This window comes from Cokeromyces recurvatus (assembly GCF_025118155.1).
Source record: "Cokeromyces recurvatus strain NRRL 2243 chromosome Unknown BX663scaffold_56, whole genome shotgun sequence".
Classification (NCBI taxonomy): domain Eukaryota; kingdom Fungi; phylum Mucoromycota; class Mucoromycetes; order Mucorales; family Mucoraceae; genus Cokeromyces; species Cokeromyces recurvatus.
The window spans coordinates 52874-70743 of NW_026251442.1; the positions used below are offsets into that span (position 1 = coordinate 52874).

The window sequence follows — 17870 nt, forward strand, 5'->3', positions numbered from 1 at the left end:
ATGCATTGGGACAGTTTTGTGGCCGTACCTATAAAAATAAAATCTGTCCCACAATTTGGTAGTAACTTTAGCCTAGCATATAATAGCGATCGTATTATTTCTTTGTACCTTCCACAGTATAATTATGGTAAGTTCTAGAATGGTTAATTCCCCATATACCGCCGTCGGACTTGGAAAAATAGAATTTCCTTTTATTGTAATACCACTAGTAGTGATAACCTACAGCTAAAATACGTTGGATTGTCCAGTCTATTAGGAACGAAGTAGAGAACCAACAAATAGAAGTAGAGTACAATCTATCGTTTAGAATTAATAGGCAAAATAAAAGAAGATTTAAGCCGATAGTAAAGGATTCGGACGTGAGAAGAAAGAAGTTAAAATTATGCATAATTTGTGAAAATAAAAGACGTCGGCATAATTAGTTGACAACATGAGAAAATCAAGAAGACAACAATTATGCATCTTTACTATAATCAATAATCATGATTTTCCCTGTTGTCACATAAACTTTATTGTTGTAGCAAATTTAGTATAAATATTGAGAAATTATTAATTTTGAATAAAGATAACCATTAAATATTATAAAAACGTAATTATATTCTTTGTTATTTTTGCTTAATACTATCTGAAATTTTACTCTTTCGTACCTCAAGAAGTCAAGAAACGACAAAGTCAATATTTTTTTCACTAGTAATATATTAGAGAGCCATTCCCATAAAATAAAATTGCATTTTCAAAGTCCGACGGCGGTATACGGGGAAGGATCCGAGACAGTGTTTACAAAAGAGGATTTGAAGGAGATCAAAACATTCAAGTTGAAACGATTACCAAGTTTACCTATTGATTTAGAAAATTACTTTAACTCATTGCTATTATTCTCAACAGAAAACGACTTAGACAAATTATATACTGATGTGAAGGCTGCCAATTCCCACCCTAGAAACGATGAAGCTCTAGCATGGGCGCAGGCAACTGTTCTAAATACGATCAAGCTCTTTATGTCCAATTACTACCCTCTCAGTGACCAATCTGAAGCGGATATCCTTGTCATGAGCTGACTTATAATGTCATGTTTCATGATTAAACATGCGGATCATAAATTCATTTAAGAAATTCTATCCTAACTCTCTTGATCCGCTCCATCTAATAATATTAAAATCACTAACACTTTGTTGTCAACAATATACCTAATTCGGTCGTAACTAATACTTTTCTGATTCACATCCTATCCTCAGACCTCTTTAACAATTCTTATAAATACCCCATCAGTTTAAATTCATAAATAAAATAATTGACTTTAAAACTATTGTTCGGTCTCGTTGACTCTTTTGTCTTATTATTATTTTTATTTTCTAATATTTTTTATTTGATATTTTAAAAGAAATATCACAATCCTACGCCATATCTGATTATTAATAGACACTGTATTTGATTATTCTGCAATCAAATCAAGAAGGTATTTTTATTTTTCTGTTTCATTAACAATTTTATTAACTATTATTCAAAGTGGGGAGAAATCAAGTACTTTTTCATCCAATGGCCTGAACGCTGCATGAACTATCGCAAATATCAGCCAAGCTGCACGAAAGTTAATGGGAAGAAAAGTGGACATGGTATATAAACTTCAACCTAATGAATATGGATGTATAGAATGTGGGAAAGACGAAAACAATAGTACACTAACTCAAAAAATGGTTTCAATGTTTTCACTTCACTTTATGGCATTTATGACGTTTATATTACTTAAAAAACGAATAAGAATTGTAAAGCTAATAGGTAATAATCTTTGACTAATAAGGCAAAAATGTACAAAAAAAGAACACAGTCACATGAGCTACTGTTACGTAATCGCAGTTTTAAATGAGCGATCCATTGAAATCATTTTTTGAGTATAATATAATTTTTATTAATATTTTGTTTTTCCTCCTTTAGCTTTTATGACTGCTTCAATACGGTCTGGCATACTATCAATGTATTTAAGACACATCTCGTTTGTTACTTTTTTGTACCAAATATTGGCTACACGTTCCCATAATTCATGCATACTTTTAGGGGGTTCTTCAAAACTATATAATTCGCGTTTTAAAAAATACCACAAATTTTCTATAGGATTCAAATCTGGTGAATATGCTGGCCAATTAAGTACTTCAACATGATGATCTTGAAGCCATTTGGTAGTCATTTTAGATGTATGCTTTGAATCATTATCATGTTTGTTTTGATCAGCAAAAGACAATGGAAGAAGAATGGACAGAAGATAAGTCTGTGAAAACTTCGTATAGTTTATTAAAGATAATACAAAAATTGTACAACGAAAATTATATGGAAAAATTGAGGATTATTTATATGTTTTTTACAAGGTAAGTGTTATCAATGGAAATATGATTCAGATAAGCAAGTTTTACTATAATAAAGTGTTTTACATAAAACATTGTCTCCGAATAATTCTGCGATCAATAAGATATATCTTTATTCCTTTTTTCTCCCTGAGTTGTCGCTGTTCCTAGAAACCTAACGAATCATTATTATTGGACTGCGACACATCAATATTCATTCTCAGTGAATATGTCTAGCTGCAACGATACCCATTATTTATGAGCTACTATCATTATCATTGTATATGATTTCATTACTTAACAATATTCGATATTATCAATGTATATCTGATATGTATCACTCAAGAACAATTATGTAATTGAATACACCAGTCATAATCCTGTTTGAATTATGTATATAATTATTATTATTGCTCGAACATTCTAACAATGTCTATTATTAAAACTGAGTGTAGAATGAATATTATGTTGTGAAGTTCAATATACTAGTTTTATATGAATAACCTCTTTATTATGTAATAAATGATGGTTTATTTCTATTAACTTAGTTATAAGAACGACTACAATCATAACAATGTTGAAAAACAACATCCTCAACTTTAAGCCCATAATGTTTTAGTGTTTCAAGGAAATCGCCTTCAAGGATTTCACAATATAACTTGGAATCCATACCACCCTCAATTTTAGTGTAAAGCCGGGTCCTTGACTAGTAATACAACTCCAAAGAAATATACTTCCTCCGCCATGCTTGTATTTATAGTTCAGATTATGGTCTCGCAGAGGCTCTCCTTTTTTGACCCAAGTCCATATCTTGCCATCGAACCTCAAACGATTCACTTTTGTTTCATCATTAAATACAACCCTTTTTCAGTCATGTACAGTCCAATTACGATACGTTTTTGCAAACTGAAGTCATTTTTTTTTTCGCTTAGATGTCAATGGCACAGATGACGGTTTGACATCAAATTCGAAAATTCCATCTTTCAAGAGATTACGAATAGTTTGCGCACTTACTTTCTTACCTTTTTTTTGAAGTCTCCTAGCTGCTTGTGCTGTTGTAGTAAACTGATCAGTTTCAAACTTTCGCAATATTAATCTACCCTCATTAGTGCTGAATGCTCCATTACGACCATGATGGGCATTTCGAGTAATGCCGATTTCTTTCGAAATGCGACTAATCGTTGCAATTGAGACACCTGTACACTTACTAATGTCACTATATTGATCGCCATCACGAAGAAGACATTCAATGTTTTGCTTAATTTCAACAGAAATGGGCTTCATGTTTTTTTTATAGATTGCAATTCTTAATTGGAGAAAAATGAATAGATGAACAAACAATAAAATACCTACAGGGTCCCTCATGCTCATAGTACTTACTTTCTCAATAGCAGTCACATATACATAAAATCAGTAAATTTATGAAAAAAAAATAAAAAACTCAAAAAATGGTTTCAATCGGGTGATCATTTTCAAAACCAGTAAGTTATCTATATAGCACGTGACTATGAAAAAATTTCTATCTAAAATGAAAATATATGTGTACTATTACTGTGTTCTAATTTTAGCCATTTCAGTTTAATGATGTAAAGAAAAAAAACTGAATTTTTAGAGAACATTGAAACCATTTTTTGAGTTAGTGTATCATCCAATTTCATTATGAAACCAAGTAACTCAAGGATCGATTTGGGAACTTCAATACTATCAACTTCAAAGGCAGAATGAAAACCACCATCATGTTGTTGGTACAGATATACAATCACACAGTGTCCTATATCATGAAAATCTACAGTGGGTGAAAAAATTGTTCACGTGTTTTGCACCTAGGTACTTTTTCGTTTATAACTCGACATCTAATGATCATAAAATCATACTTCAAAATGCATTCGAAAGAGACAATTGTAGGGTATTCATATGTAAAGTTTTAAATGCGTGACTGCTTTATTTCGTTAGCAGTTAGCTATCCAATAATTTATAAACACGTGAACAATTTTTTCCATTATCATGCACAAAATATTAATCATTTTCTATTCCCGAAACTACACGTCACATGTGTATTAATAATACATACTGAGTTAGAATATAGTACTGGGGTTATGATAAAATATAAATAACCATCAATTAATATTTTTTTGTATACCAATATTTTACATATTTTATTGATATACTTTATTACACACAATACACCATTAACATGACTCGTGCCCTTTCTACTGAACTTCAATTGGATATCAAAGCTTGTCTAATTAAAGGTGAATCCTTAACAACTATTTCATGTAAATTTGGTGTATCTAGAAGTGTTATTTCCAAGTATAAAAAGAAGTGGTTTCCTAACACTCTTTGCAACCATGCGGGAAGACCACCTATTATCACCCAGGGATCCAAGTCTTTGGTTAGGCGATTACTACTTAACGGTAGCCTTTTAACCGCTCATGATGCTCATAAAAAGTTTCTGTCACTGGGTTATGATTTAAGCTACAAGACAGCAATTAATGTTCTGAAATCAATGAATTTTTTTGCGTCAATAAAAAAGAAGAAGCCTATGATCAGCAATACCAACAAACAAAAGCGATACAAATGGGCCAAAAAATATCAGCATTGGACTATTGATGACTGGAAACGTGTAGTATTTTCAGACGAGAGTAAAATCAACATCTGGGGGTCAGACGGCTGCCAATATTACTGGACAAGACCTGGCGACCCATTGAGACCACATCATATTGATATTACAGTCAAGCATGGTGGTGGCCATATCATGATTTGGGGCTGTATGACCTATTGGGGACCAGGTTATGCATGTCAAGTGTATGATGGTAATATGAATTCAGTTGATTATCAGCATATTTTAGGTACTACGCTTAAAGATTCACTGGATTACTATGGTTTATCTTGGGATGACATTTACTTTCAGCAGGATAATGACCCAAAACATACGTCCAACTCAACCAAAAAATGGTTTGAAGATCATGGTGTAACCTGGATTGATGACTGGCCCCCTCAAAGTCCTGACTTAAATCCAATTGAACACCTTTGGCATCATCTGAAGTTGAAGCTCAGCGCATACGACCTTAGAGCTAAAGGTGTCCATGAACTATGGGAACGTGTTGATAAAGAGTGGAACATTTTTACAGAGGATGAATGTAGACGGTATATAGAAAGTATGCCAGCCCGTATTCAAGCTGTACTTGCTGCTAAAGGGGGTTCAACGCGTTATTAACCAACAACATATGCCAAGGGAAAGAATTGTTCACGTGATTTCTTATTTTTAAACTCATATTAACTGTCATATATACAAGCAAATAAAATTTCCAAATTTGTCATAAATAAAGTAAAATCTTAGCTTTCGTTCGGTTTTTATTTCATTTCAATATTCTTATTGTATGTCGAGTAATAGCCAGATATGTGCTGAATCTTAAAACACGTGAACAATTTTTTCACCCACTGTATATGTAAATATATTTCGCAATAGCAAGTAACAAATACTAAATTTACCAACTGCTTGCAATAAGACAACATTCTCCACATCTTCATTGTCAATAGTATCCTTGCCGAATATGCATTGTTATAGAACAAGCTCTGGATATAATCATGAGTAATATTATAATAGATGAATTACATAATACAGGATAAAATATAAGCCTGAATATGAAATAAAACTCTGTATATAACATCTTGTAAATAATATAAAACTTATTGACATCCAATTGTCTAGATGTATCAAGTATAAGACATCGTATCATTTCTAAATATTTATTTTTATAACCTTGATAAAGGATTCAGGTCGTCTTTGATCCAATAAAATAAAACATAAAAGATATCAGGAACATATACTCAGATTAAACAATAAATTTTTTATTTAAAACTTGATCAGATCATTATAACACCCAATAGATAATCCATAGATCAGTCTCTTGAATCAACAAGACGTATATACGAATACTAACACTGTTTCATGACTCATGTTCTTTGACGGTTATTTCTATTTCTTTGATTCAGGATTCATTAATATAAATACAAGCAGTTGTTTAGACACAAAATAATCTTTAACTTCTTCTTTAACTTTCTTTTAACATTCTTTATTTTTTTTGAATAAAAACAGTCTCAAACTATACTTCCTTTTGTTCTCTTTTCTCTTTTTATTTTATCTTTTATTTTTATTGACATTCCATCACATTTTTATAGTTTGAATTCTTCTTTTATTCAATGGTTATTATGAATCCTGAACTTACCTCTCCAGATGCTCCTGAGAACAAGCTTTCAGAAATGGATATAGACTCTACTGTGGCCGGTGAAGAAATTGAAACTGATCCTAACTCACTTAATAAATCATTGTCTGAGAATACTACGGAACATCAAAAGGATGAAGATCTGGATAATCTTCCAGTGGTTAATACAACTCCTGAAGAAGCTGCTTCTAATGCTGAAGTCGTTTTAGAAGCAATGAAGAAGAAAAGTACCATTCTTTTTGCTAATTATACTGCCTTATGTCGAAAAGCTCCTGATTCCCCAGAAGCATCAAGGGCTTCAGAAGCTTACTATCAATTTTTGGAAAAATTAACTCGTTTCCAACAAGCTCATAATTCATATAAAATGTCTACTGGTTCTCCTGTTGCTATTAGTTCTATGCCTACCATTCGTGCTGTTGTTCCTCCTGGTCTTCCAAAGTTGCAACTAAAAGGTGAAAATATTTGGAAAAAGGACGAAGAAGCTTTCGACAGTGCCCATGATTTTTGTGTCTCTTTTGAGAAGGTTCTTCGTGCTCATCTGCAAGATTTTAACTTAAATTGGGAAAGACTCTTACCAATGTGTATGAATACGGAGCAAATGTCTTGGTTCGAAGAAGTCTTGGTTGGTCGTAACTTGGCGTGGTCAGAAGCTAAAGCACGTATCTTAGATTGTTTTGATACACCGTATAGAAAATTTTTATTGATGGCGGAAGTTGGATCATTGAAGCAAGATAGATATGAAACAAACAGGGAATACGCAAGTAGGTATCAAAAACTTCGTCGTGAAGCAGGAATAGAAGATGGAACTCAGTTGGCTGTTTCGTTTTTTGTCTCACTTCGAGAATCTGTTCGTGCCCGTTCTCAAGTAGCCATAGCATCTCATTTTGGTACTAACTTACCTACTTCCATAAACCAAATTATTGATCTTGTTGTTGCTTCCGGTGAAGATAGTTCCTTTGCTGCTCCTCCTATCAAACGTCCACGTCATGATGGTCCGCAAGATTCCTACAAAGTTTCCAGCCGTAATACTAATAAAGGTCATATTAAACCTAATAAAGTATTAGATTCTTCTACCTCTCGTAACTTGGCACTATCTAATAAGCCTTGCACCTTCTGTAATAAACCTTGGATAAAGGGTCACCGTTGTCAAGAATTTGTAGACGCTAAAAAAGCTAATAAACAAAACAATAATGACAAAATTAGTAACAGTAAAAATAATAAGATAAACAGAATGGCTAAAAGATCGGTACAAAACAATAATGATGAAGATGATAACATCGTGCAATTAAATAGAATGTCTTTGGATTGTAAGTATCAAAATTCTATTGTAACCAAAGATTTTAAACATATTGATCCTAATTCTATTTCTTTTCCTATTATAATTCATGTTAGAAAAGAAAATAAAGAAATTAAATCAATAAAAGCAATTAGTATACTAGATACAGGCGCAAATTTTAGTTCTATTAATAAAGATTTTTGTTTAAACCATAATATACCTATAAGTCCCATTTCTAGTGATGATAATAAATTTATTGAATTAGCTGATTCTAAAAGTAAAGTCAAAAGAATTGGAACAGCTTTAATTTCTATTTCTTGTAACAATAAAACCATAAGTCGTAAATTTGAAGTAATGAATTTAACTAATAATTATGACATGAGTATTGGTATTGATTACATGAGCAATATTGGAATTGGTATAATGGGTTTACCTACAAATTATCAAGATATCAGTGATTCTCCTGAATCAAAAAATTTTTTAAAAGAGCGAAATAAAGGTGAAACTGATCTTCTTACTGAGCTAAATAAAGAATTAGAAGATAAAGAAGACTCACCTGCTGGTACAGAAAAAGAATATAAGGAAGCAATTGATTATATAAAACCATTTTTACAAAAGAATAAGGATATTCCGAATGGTTCATTTTGTACTTTAAAGGAAAGTATTGTAAATATAGAAACTCCACCTGATGCTAAAAATACTTTTCGCAGACCATATCCCGTTCCTATAAAATTCCAAGAAATTGTTAGGGAACAAATTAAAACTTGGTTAGATGAAGGTTTCATAAAAAGAGCTGAGCCTAATACTGAGTGGAACTGTCCATTGACAGTGGTTAAAAAGACAAATGGTAAAGGTGAAATCACAGGCTATAGAGTCTGTCATGATCCTCGTCATGTAAATGCTCTCCTTCAATCTATTGATCGTATGCCTCTTCCTTTGATCAGTGAGATATTTGAAGATCTAAAAGGAAAAAATGTTTATAGCACCTTGGATCTGAAATCTGCGTTTAATAGTTTAAAATTAAATCCTAAACATGCACATAAATTGAGTTTTACCTTTGATAATAAGCAATATACACCCATCGGATGTGTCTTTGGTCTTAAGCATATAAGTTCTCATATGCAACGTACTATGAGCATTGTATTAGAAGACATGCCCTTTGCAAGATGTTTTGTTGATGACATTGTCTTGGGTTCTTCAACCTTAGAAGAACATAAATTGCACTTAAGTCAAATAATTAATAGATTAACTGAAGTTAATCTCAAGCTCAATCCAGATAAATGTAAATTTTTTCAAAAAGAGATATATCTTCTTGGCTTTCGTATTTCACCCCGTGGTATTTCCATGGATCGTCGTAAGTTAGTTAATGTAATGGAATTTCCCCAACCTCAAACTGGTAAGGATATTCAAAGATATACAGGATTAATCAATTATTTTCGATCCTTAATTCCAAATGTATCATCTATAATGTCCCCTCTTGATGCTTTACGAAATGAGAAATCACTCAAGAAGGTATGGACAAATAAACACCAAATAGCTTTTGAAAACTTGAAAAAAGCTCTCTTAAATGATACTGTACTTTCGTATCCTGATATGAACCATCCTTTTATGGTGTCAACAGATGCGTCTCAAACTGGTATTGGTGCAGTTCTTCATCAAAACATTAATGGTGAAATAAGATACATATCCATGATATCCAAAAGTTTGTCTAAAAGTGAACGTAACTATTCAGCTACAAAACGTGAACTCCTAGCTTTAGTATTTAGTTTAAAGAAATTCCATAAATATCTTTGGGGTAACCATTTTACATTGTATACAGATCATAAGGCATTAACTTACTTACATACTCAAAAGGTTGCCAATGCGATGATGATAAACTGGTTAGATACCATTCTCCAGTATGATTTTACCATCGTTCATTTGCCAGGAATTGATAATATTCTGCCTGATACTCTTTCACGTCTTTTTGAATCTGATGACTGTTCAAATGAACTGGGAGGGGGTAAACCTCGCATCATCAACCGTATTGCTTCTAAAAAAGAAGAAATGGTTTTACCCAGCTTGGACAGTGGTGAATATATGACACCTGCAGATCCTAAAGAAAGAAAAGAATTACTAATGGATCAACATTTAAAAGGTCATTTTGGTTCTGATGCTATATGTAATGGCTTACGTAGAAAAGGAATCTATTGGTCTAATATAAAAAATGATGCAAAAAGCTGTGTACCATGTCAACAATTTAATATAATTAAAAAAGGCTATAATCCGTTAAGACCTATTACATCTAAACTACCTGGTGATAGTTGGGGTTTGGATTTGGCTGGTCCTTTCACAACATCAGTTCGTGGTAACAATTATCTATTAATTATGGTAGATATTGCGACTCGATTCTGTGTTTTAAGACCTATAAGAGATAAAACAGCTTTATCAGTTATGACTGAACTTGTTGATGTAATTTGCACATTTGGTCCCATGAGAGTAATTCAAACTGACAATGGCGCAGAATTTGTAAATGAAATGATCTCTTTACTTTCTGAACATGCTGGTTTTGAACATCGAGTAATTTCTAGTTATCACCCAAGAGCTAATGGAGTGAGTGAAAGATGGGTTCAAAGCGCTGTTAAAGCAATGAAAAAACGTGTCAGTGGCGCTAAAGCTGACTGGGATATTTATGTTCCTTCTACACAATTATTTTTAAATTGTAAAGTAAATGAAAGGACAAAAACACCTCCTTTTACATTAATGTTTGGTCGTAATGCTAATGACTTTGAAGATTTTAGTAAAATAAAAGATAAAGCAACCCAAGCAGAAATTAATCGTCAGCTACTAGGAAATATAAAAATGATGACGGAGATAGTTTTCCCCGCAATTTATGAACGAACTAAATTAATTGCTGGAAAGCAAAAAGAAAAATTTGACGCCACACACAAATTAATTAAAATTCCTGTGGGAGCAATTGTAATGATTCAAGTTCCTGATAAACAAAATAAACTAGACCCCACATATATTGGTTATTATAAAGTAAAGAGAATTACAGCTGGTGGTTCTTATGTATTAGAAAACGAAAAAGGACAACTTGAACCGAAAAACTATCCACCTTCTCGTTTAAAAATGGTATCACAAGATCAAGTTGTTTCTACAAATGAGTATTATGATGTAGAGGCAATTGTAGCTCATAAAAAGGTCAATGATAAATACCTTTACAATGTTAGATGGAAGGGTTATACAGAAAAAGACGACACTTGGGAACCTCCTGAAAATTTTGTTGATCAAAGAATAATTAGTGAATACTGGAAAAGATTAGGAGTAATTCCTGAAGACTCTAATAATAATAAGCAAAATAAGCATAAGTCCTGTAACTCTAACTCATCCAGGAAGCGAGAGATATCTTTAGTATCTGATAATAACAGTTCTTGTCCTATAACAAAGAGTAATAATAAAAGGCGTAAAAGAACAATTAATAACAGAAACTAAACGGTATTGATCACACCTGGGAGGGGGTGATGTTATAGAACAAGCTCTGGATATAATCATGAGTAATATTATAATAGATGAATTACATAATACAGGATAAAATATAAGCCTGAATATGAAATAAAACTCTGTATATAACATCTTGTAAATAATATAAAACTTATTGACATCCAATTGTCTAGATGTATCAAGTATAAGACATCGTATCATTTCTAAATATTTATTTTTATAACCTTGATAAAGGATTCAGGTCGTCTTTGATCCAATAAAATAAAACATAAAAGATATCAGGAACATATACTCAGATTAAACAATAAATTTTTTATTTAAAACTTGATCAGATCATTATAACACCCAATAGATAATCCATAGATCAGTCTCTTGAATCAACAAGACGTATATACGAATACTAACACTGTTTCATGACTCATGTTCTTTGACGGTTATTTCTATTTCTTTGATTCAGGATTCATTAATATAAATACAAGCAGTTGTTTAGACACAAAATAATCTTTAACTTCTTCTTTAACTTTCTTTTAACATTCTTTATTTTTTTTGAATAAAAACAGTCTCAAACTATACTTCCTTTTGTTCTCTTTTCTCTTTTTATTTTATCTTTTATTTTTATTGACATTCCATCACATGCATAACCTGAGTAAATCCAGATGTGTACCAACAGTATTGCTTTTCATATAATCTGCTTTCACTTCACAGAAGCCAGTAGAACAAGAAGTTTGTCTTTGACTGGCAATGCAACAGCCACCATCAGGATATCTATCGCCCGAAGACTCCGTTGCTTTATTTAGCCTAGTTACAGAAAAGCTGTTAGCGTATATATTTTTTGGCATAATGATCACACGATCTTTGCGTTTGCACCTACCATCTGTACATCAGTTTCTTTTGGGGATCATGAATTATAGGACTGAGGACCGTATCAAGATAATTAGTTATTAATTCGAATTCTTTAACCACTTCATTTATGAGAATATTGCCAGGTAACTTGTTTATACTATGTATTACATGTTAGACCTCTAAACAGAAATATTTTATTGGGTCATGTATGTTGTACTTACAGGTTAATCAATATATCAGTTATCTTGGAATCCAAGGGGTCGGCAGCTTCGTATAAATTATGTAATTTTACTTTAAGTGCTTTACGATCAGATTTTTCGTTTACGCTCTAAAAAAAAAGGATATAAGCTGTCAAAGTAAGTCAGATGTCGTTATTAGATACTCACTCTGAAGATGTTGATTAGTTGATTGAATAGATTCTTTTCCATCTTTATATCTTGGTTAACATATTTATTTAAGAGTTCCGTGTGAAATTCTTGAATATTGTCGAGTCCAATTACATTTGACATTGCTTGGTCATGCTGGTCTTTTCGCAACAATACTGTGTGATATAAAGATCTAAATTGGTGCCATTCGGAATCTGTAATAATGAATGATGCATATAAAGCCTACTTACAATATTTCATGAACATTGGCGTTAATAAATAAACCAGAAGACCTTGCTTCCTGATATGATTTTAATTGAAATCTCTTGAAGCTATTGCTGAAGTCGTGACCATTCTTCAGTATATGTGGTGAGTCAGTATTAGAAAGTAAAGCTTGCTCGAATTCAGTGGCATCTTCATTATTAAGTTTATATGCAATTTCATCCACTGTTTCCTCTTCTTCATCACTCATACAAGAGCTTTCTACTTCACTGGATTGTTCACTTTCATTCTCTTTTGTCTCTTTCTCTCTTGTCGCATTTCTATTCTATTAGAAGAAAAAATTAACATAAACCGAATTGTAAGTGAGCCTTATTCAATAAATATCTCTAGTCGCTTTCTAGCCTTTCGTCCACTAGCCTTAATAGATGCTTCTAAAGTTTTATTTCCTTCGATTTCGACTGAATCATCTAGCTTAGAAGATGACCACAGTTTTTCAAGATTCACCTTTAATCCTGGACCTCGTTTTCTCTTGGGATGCTTGGCAAAGTATGCAGTCCTCATTTTTCTCTCAAGATTAGCCTTGGCGTCAGTAATTTTGTCAAATTGTCCAATATATGTGGAAACAAGACATTGGTGGTCCAAGACAAAGGCTGCCAGAGAAGGAGTCTTATGATCAAATATATAAGTGTCTATTGCTACGAGTTGGGTATTTTTTAATTATCATAGCAGTAAGATTAAGTTTCTTTCAAAAAAAAAATTACCATTTGATAGATCAGACATGTAGGCTTTTTTTCACTTAAAAAATGTGTGATGAAAGGTTTTTTTTTCTTTGAGAAAAATAGAATTATGTTAAAAATTATGACATCGGACTTCTAAGCGGTATTCAAAAATCTTTAATGATGACGAATGATAAAAGAATGCGAAAAGAATTGTGAGTATACCTCCGTTTAAACCACTAAAACTTTTTTCTTTTTTCTCTGACAATTCACATACAGTGACTCACAAAACTTTCCCAATGTTTTGCACTTTTCTCTTTAACTGACTCGTTCTTCTTTTGTAATCATGCTAGAAAGATACCAAAGATATCATTCGATAGCCTAAGTAATTCTCTATCAAGTCATTACCAAAAATAGTAATATAATTTAAAACTCAGCGTAAAATAGTAAATAAAAAATTGAATATGCATTGGGACAGTTTTGTGGCCGTACCTATAAAAATAAAATCTGTCCCTCAATTTGGTAGTAACTTTAGCCTAGCATATAATAGCGATCGTATTATTTCTTTGTACCTTCCACAGTATAATTAAGGTAAGTTCTAGAATATTCTATAATTTTGGGGACTAAATCTTGACGCCATATTGTTAGTATGCGCTCCATAAGTGAAAACCAAAGAAATGACATTATTGCCAAGCTCAACAGCGGACTTTCTGTGCGTCAAGTGGCTGAACAGATTGGCGTGAGTCGGAGTTCTGTGTGTCGCATCGGAAAAACATATTTATCTGGGCGCAGCTTGTCAAAAGGGGGACGACCTGGTAAGCTCACGGAGAGGGACAAGCACTACTGTGTTCATAAAATAACTAGAGGAGGTTTAGAAAACGCTGTGCAAGTCGGAAATTCAATTAAGTCGGAGCTAGGCAAGTCAGTCTCATCTGAGACAGTTCGTCGCGCTTTAAAATCACTCGGTTTGGGTTCTATAGAAAAGGAAGTGAAACTGTTTTGACAGCAAAAAGTTAAAGAAAGAGAAAAAGACAAAAGACAAGTCTGTGAAAACTTCGTGTAGTTTTTTTTATTAAGAAAATAATACAAAAATTGTACTCCGAAAAATTATGTGAAAATGTAAAGGGTTATTTATATGTTTTTGCAAGGTAAGTGATATTAATAGAACTATGATTTGGATAAGCAAATATTGCTCTAATAAAGCATTAGTCATAAATATTTTCTCCGAATAATTCTGCCTACAATAAGATCTATTTTTATTCTTTTCTGCCTGAGCTGTCGCTGTTACTAAAAATATTGAATTATTATTTCTGGGGTAAGCGACGCGTCAATATTAATTCACAGTGAATATGTCAGCTATAGCAATACCAATTATTTATATGCTACTATTATTATTACCCTATAAGATATTATTACATAACAATATTTATCTTTATAGCTATCTATATATAATATGTATGACTTATAAATAATTATGTAATTGAATATAACAGTCGTAATCCTATTGAATTATTATTATTACATAATATAATGTATATAATTATTTTGAATGCTCGAATACTCAAACAATGACTATTATCAAAACTGAGAGTAGAATGAATATTATGCTGTGAAGCGCGATATATTAGTTTAATTTGAATAACCTCTTTATTATGTAATAAATGATGGTTTATTTCTATTAACTTAATTATAAAGGCTACTACAATCACAACAGAAACCTTCACTTAGTCCCACAAATAGTAAAGAACGACTTAGATGGGCAAAGAAGTATAAAGACTACACAGTCGATGATTGGAGAAGGGTTATTTGGTCTGACGAGACCAAAATTAATCGTTTTAACTCCGATGGACGTGTCTGGGCTTGGATAAGGGACAATGAAAGTCTTCAAATGCGTCATATTAAGCAGAATTATAAACATGGAGGCGGTTCAATCATGATTTGGAGTTGTATTACCTGTGTCGGAGTTGGCTGGATGTGCAAAATAGACTCTACTATGGACGGAGAGCTTTATAAGGAAATCCTTCAAGACGAATTAGAGAAATCTATCGAAATGGTGTGCAAGCAAACAGGATTAAGGAGAGACCAAATCGTCTTCCAGCATGATAACGATTCAAAACATAGGTCAATTCCAGTCAAAGAATACTTGAAAAGCCAGGAATACGAAGTTCTTGATTGGCCATCACAGTCTCCAGACCTTAATCCTATTGAACATATGCGGGCTCTAACAAAAAGAAAACTTAATGAGTATGAGACACCACGTAAGGGTATTGAGTGAGCTTTTTGAAAGAATTACGGATGTATGGTAGAATAAGATTACCAAAGAAGATTGTTTAAGGGTTATAGACTCTATGCCCGACCGTTGCAAAGCTGTTATAAAGGCAAAAGGTCGTTGGACTGATTATTAGTTGTTCTATGTTTAAATTAAATAAAATTAACTTACGGCCACAAAACTGTCCCAATGCGTATTCAATTTTTTATTTACTATTTTACGCTGAGTTTTAAATTATATTACTATTTTTGGTAATGACTTGATAGAGAATTACTTAGGCTATCGAATGATATCTTTGGTATCTTTCTATCATGATTACAAAAGAAGAACGAGTCAGTTAAAGAGAAAAGTGCAAAACATTGGTGTCATGGTTGTAAGATTTATAACTTAATTCAATAAGATAAATAGTCATAATAGAATACATAGTGCATTTGTATAATAATTCTCTCTATAAACATATTTAGTATATTTACCCTTGTATAGAAAAATAATTAATTAATAAACAGTCCTACATCTAAAAATATACTTTCTTCTATTATTGTTCTGCTGAATATAAATTTATAAAAATAACTTTATACAAGTTAAACTGGGGTAAACTAAGAATAATACATATACGCGTAATAATTGATTCTACTCAGAATACACGTATTAGTTATAAAAATAAATATACACTAAAGACATGAATCTATAATTATAACTCTTAGTAATCCTTCTATAATTATATTATCAAATACAATTTGTTATATTTTTATCTTCTTATTACTCATCATCCTTATCCACAAAATATATAAATACTCTTACATTATTCTGTATAACATATAACTAAGAATACTTGTATCGATTTTACTTTTAATAAAACTTATTGACAAGTCTCAACGTACTTCTTCTGTCTTGTTTTCTTTTTATTTTATTTCTTTTATTTAATTCTGTTGTGTATATAATGATGTATTACATAATATCTTATAATATACAAATCAGAGTCATGAAGAACCGAATGATATTATAGTTAGTAGTTGTACACTTTATGCATACAATATTATTTGATTTCAGTTTATAAGACATTCTTGTGATGAGAAAAAATAATGTTATAATAAATACTAACTCTACGAAATAATGATAAGAAAAACATAGTGCAAGGAGTTATTAATGATAAAGATATATGAATTATAGATTATACCTATTAATTATATATATGCATTATTATTTAATATTGTCTAAAATACTAACTTATAAATATAATCATATACTATCTATGAGAACTCTATTCTAATTGAATACAATATATAATATAATGAAATTCATTTAAGTAGTACATTGAGGAATGAATATAACATAAAGAAGCTGGTTAGAATATAAATCTATATATATAAAGTGTCTTTCCTATATCATTCACAAGCATGAACAAATGAGATTTTATTATTTTGTTTCAAGAAAAATAACCGGCTAGACCAAACACCAATAATTTAATATTTATTAGAGTTAACTGAGATTAATTCTCAGTCAGGGCAAAGACTAGAGCTCTAATACAATAATTTTAATTATTCTATGGGAAAATATTCTTCTTTGAAGATATCTTGACTCTGTTCCTGTCGCGAAGTAACCCGTTCTCCACAAAATATAAATAAGGATCCATCTTGCACTCATCTTTTGAAAATTCAGTTTTTTTTAATTTTTTAATTTTTAATTTTGATTGATAATAAAAGTTTTATACAAAGTTTTCACAGATTTATTCTGTCTTATTCTTTTGTTATCTTTGTCTTATCAACAAATTCCTTAAACCTACCTGAACCACAACAATTGGGACAGTTTTGTGAGTCACTGTAGTAGGGAGAGGACTGGGTATCGACATAGATGTTGGTGTATTTAAATGTTGGATTGATGAATAGAGAGATGCCCATTTGAAAACGGTACGATTGAGGGACTGGTGAACCGTATATATGGAATTGTTTCCGGTGGGTTGGTATAGATTTGTCTGGAGGGAGCCAGGTCTCTGTTATGAAGAGGAGGTCGATGGTTTTACAATGATATAGTGCGGAATCAATGGCTTCTTGTTGTAATTTGCCATTGGCGTTGATGCAAGCTATATTAAGGACTCTCATTTTTTTTTGGTTTCTTTTGGTTTTTTTTTTTTTTT

At 31.7% G+C, this 17870-nt stretch overlaps 2 protein-coding genes across 2 annotated transcripts; both read right to left on the reverse strand.

Moving 5' to 3' along the window:
- Positions 1–12188: 12188 nt before the first annotated feature.
- BX663DRAFT_444949 (uncharacterized protein) lies at positions 12189–12673 on the reverse strand (the record flags this gene model as incomplete). Its single annotated transcript, XM_051523655.1, has 3 exons — positions 12189–12321; positions 12386–12492; positions 12551–12673. The coding sequence occupies 3 exons, from the start codon at positions 12671–12673 to the stop codon at positions 12189–12191; spliced, it is 363 nt and encodes a 120-aa protein (XP_051377499.1).
- Positions 12674–13022: 349 nt separating this feature from the next.
- On the reverse strand, positions 13023–13411 carry BX663DRAFT_481698 (uncharacterized protein). Its single transcript, XM_051524369.1, has one exon. It carries the CDS (start codon positions 13310–13312, stop codon positions 13121–13123), a length of 192 nt encoding a protein of 63 aa, XP_051377500.1. The 5' UTR covers positions 13313–13411; the 3' UTR covers positions 13023–13120.
- Positions 13412–17870: the final 4459 nt, after the last annotated feature.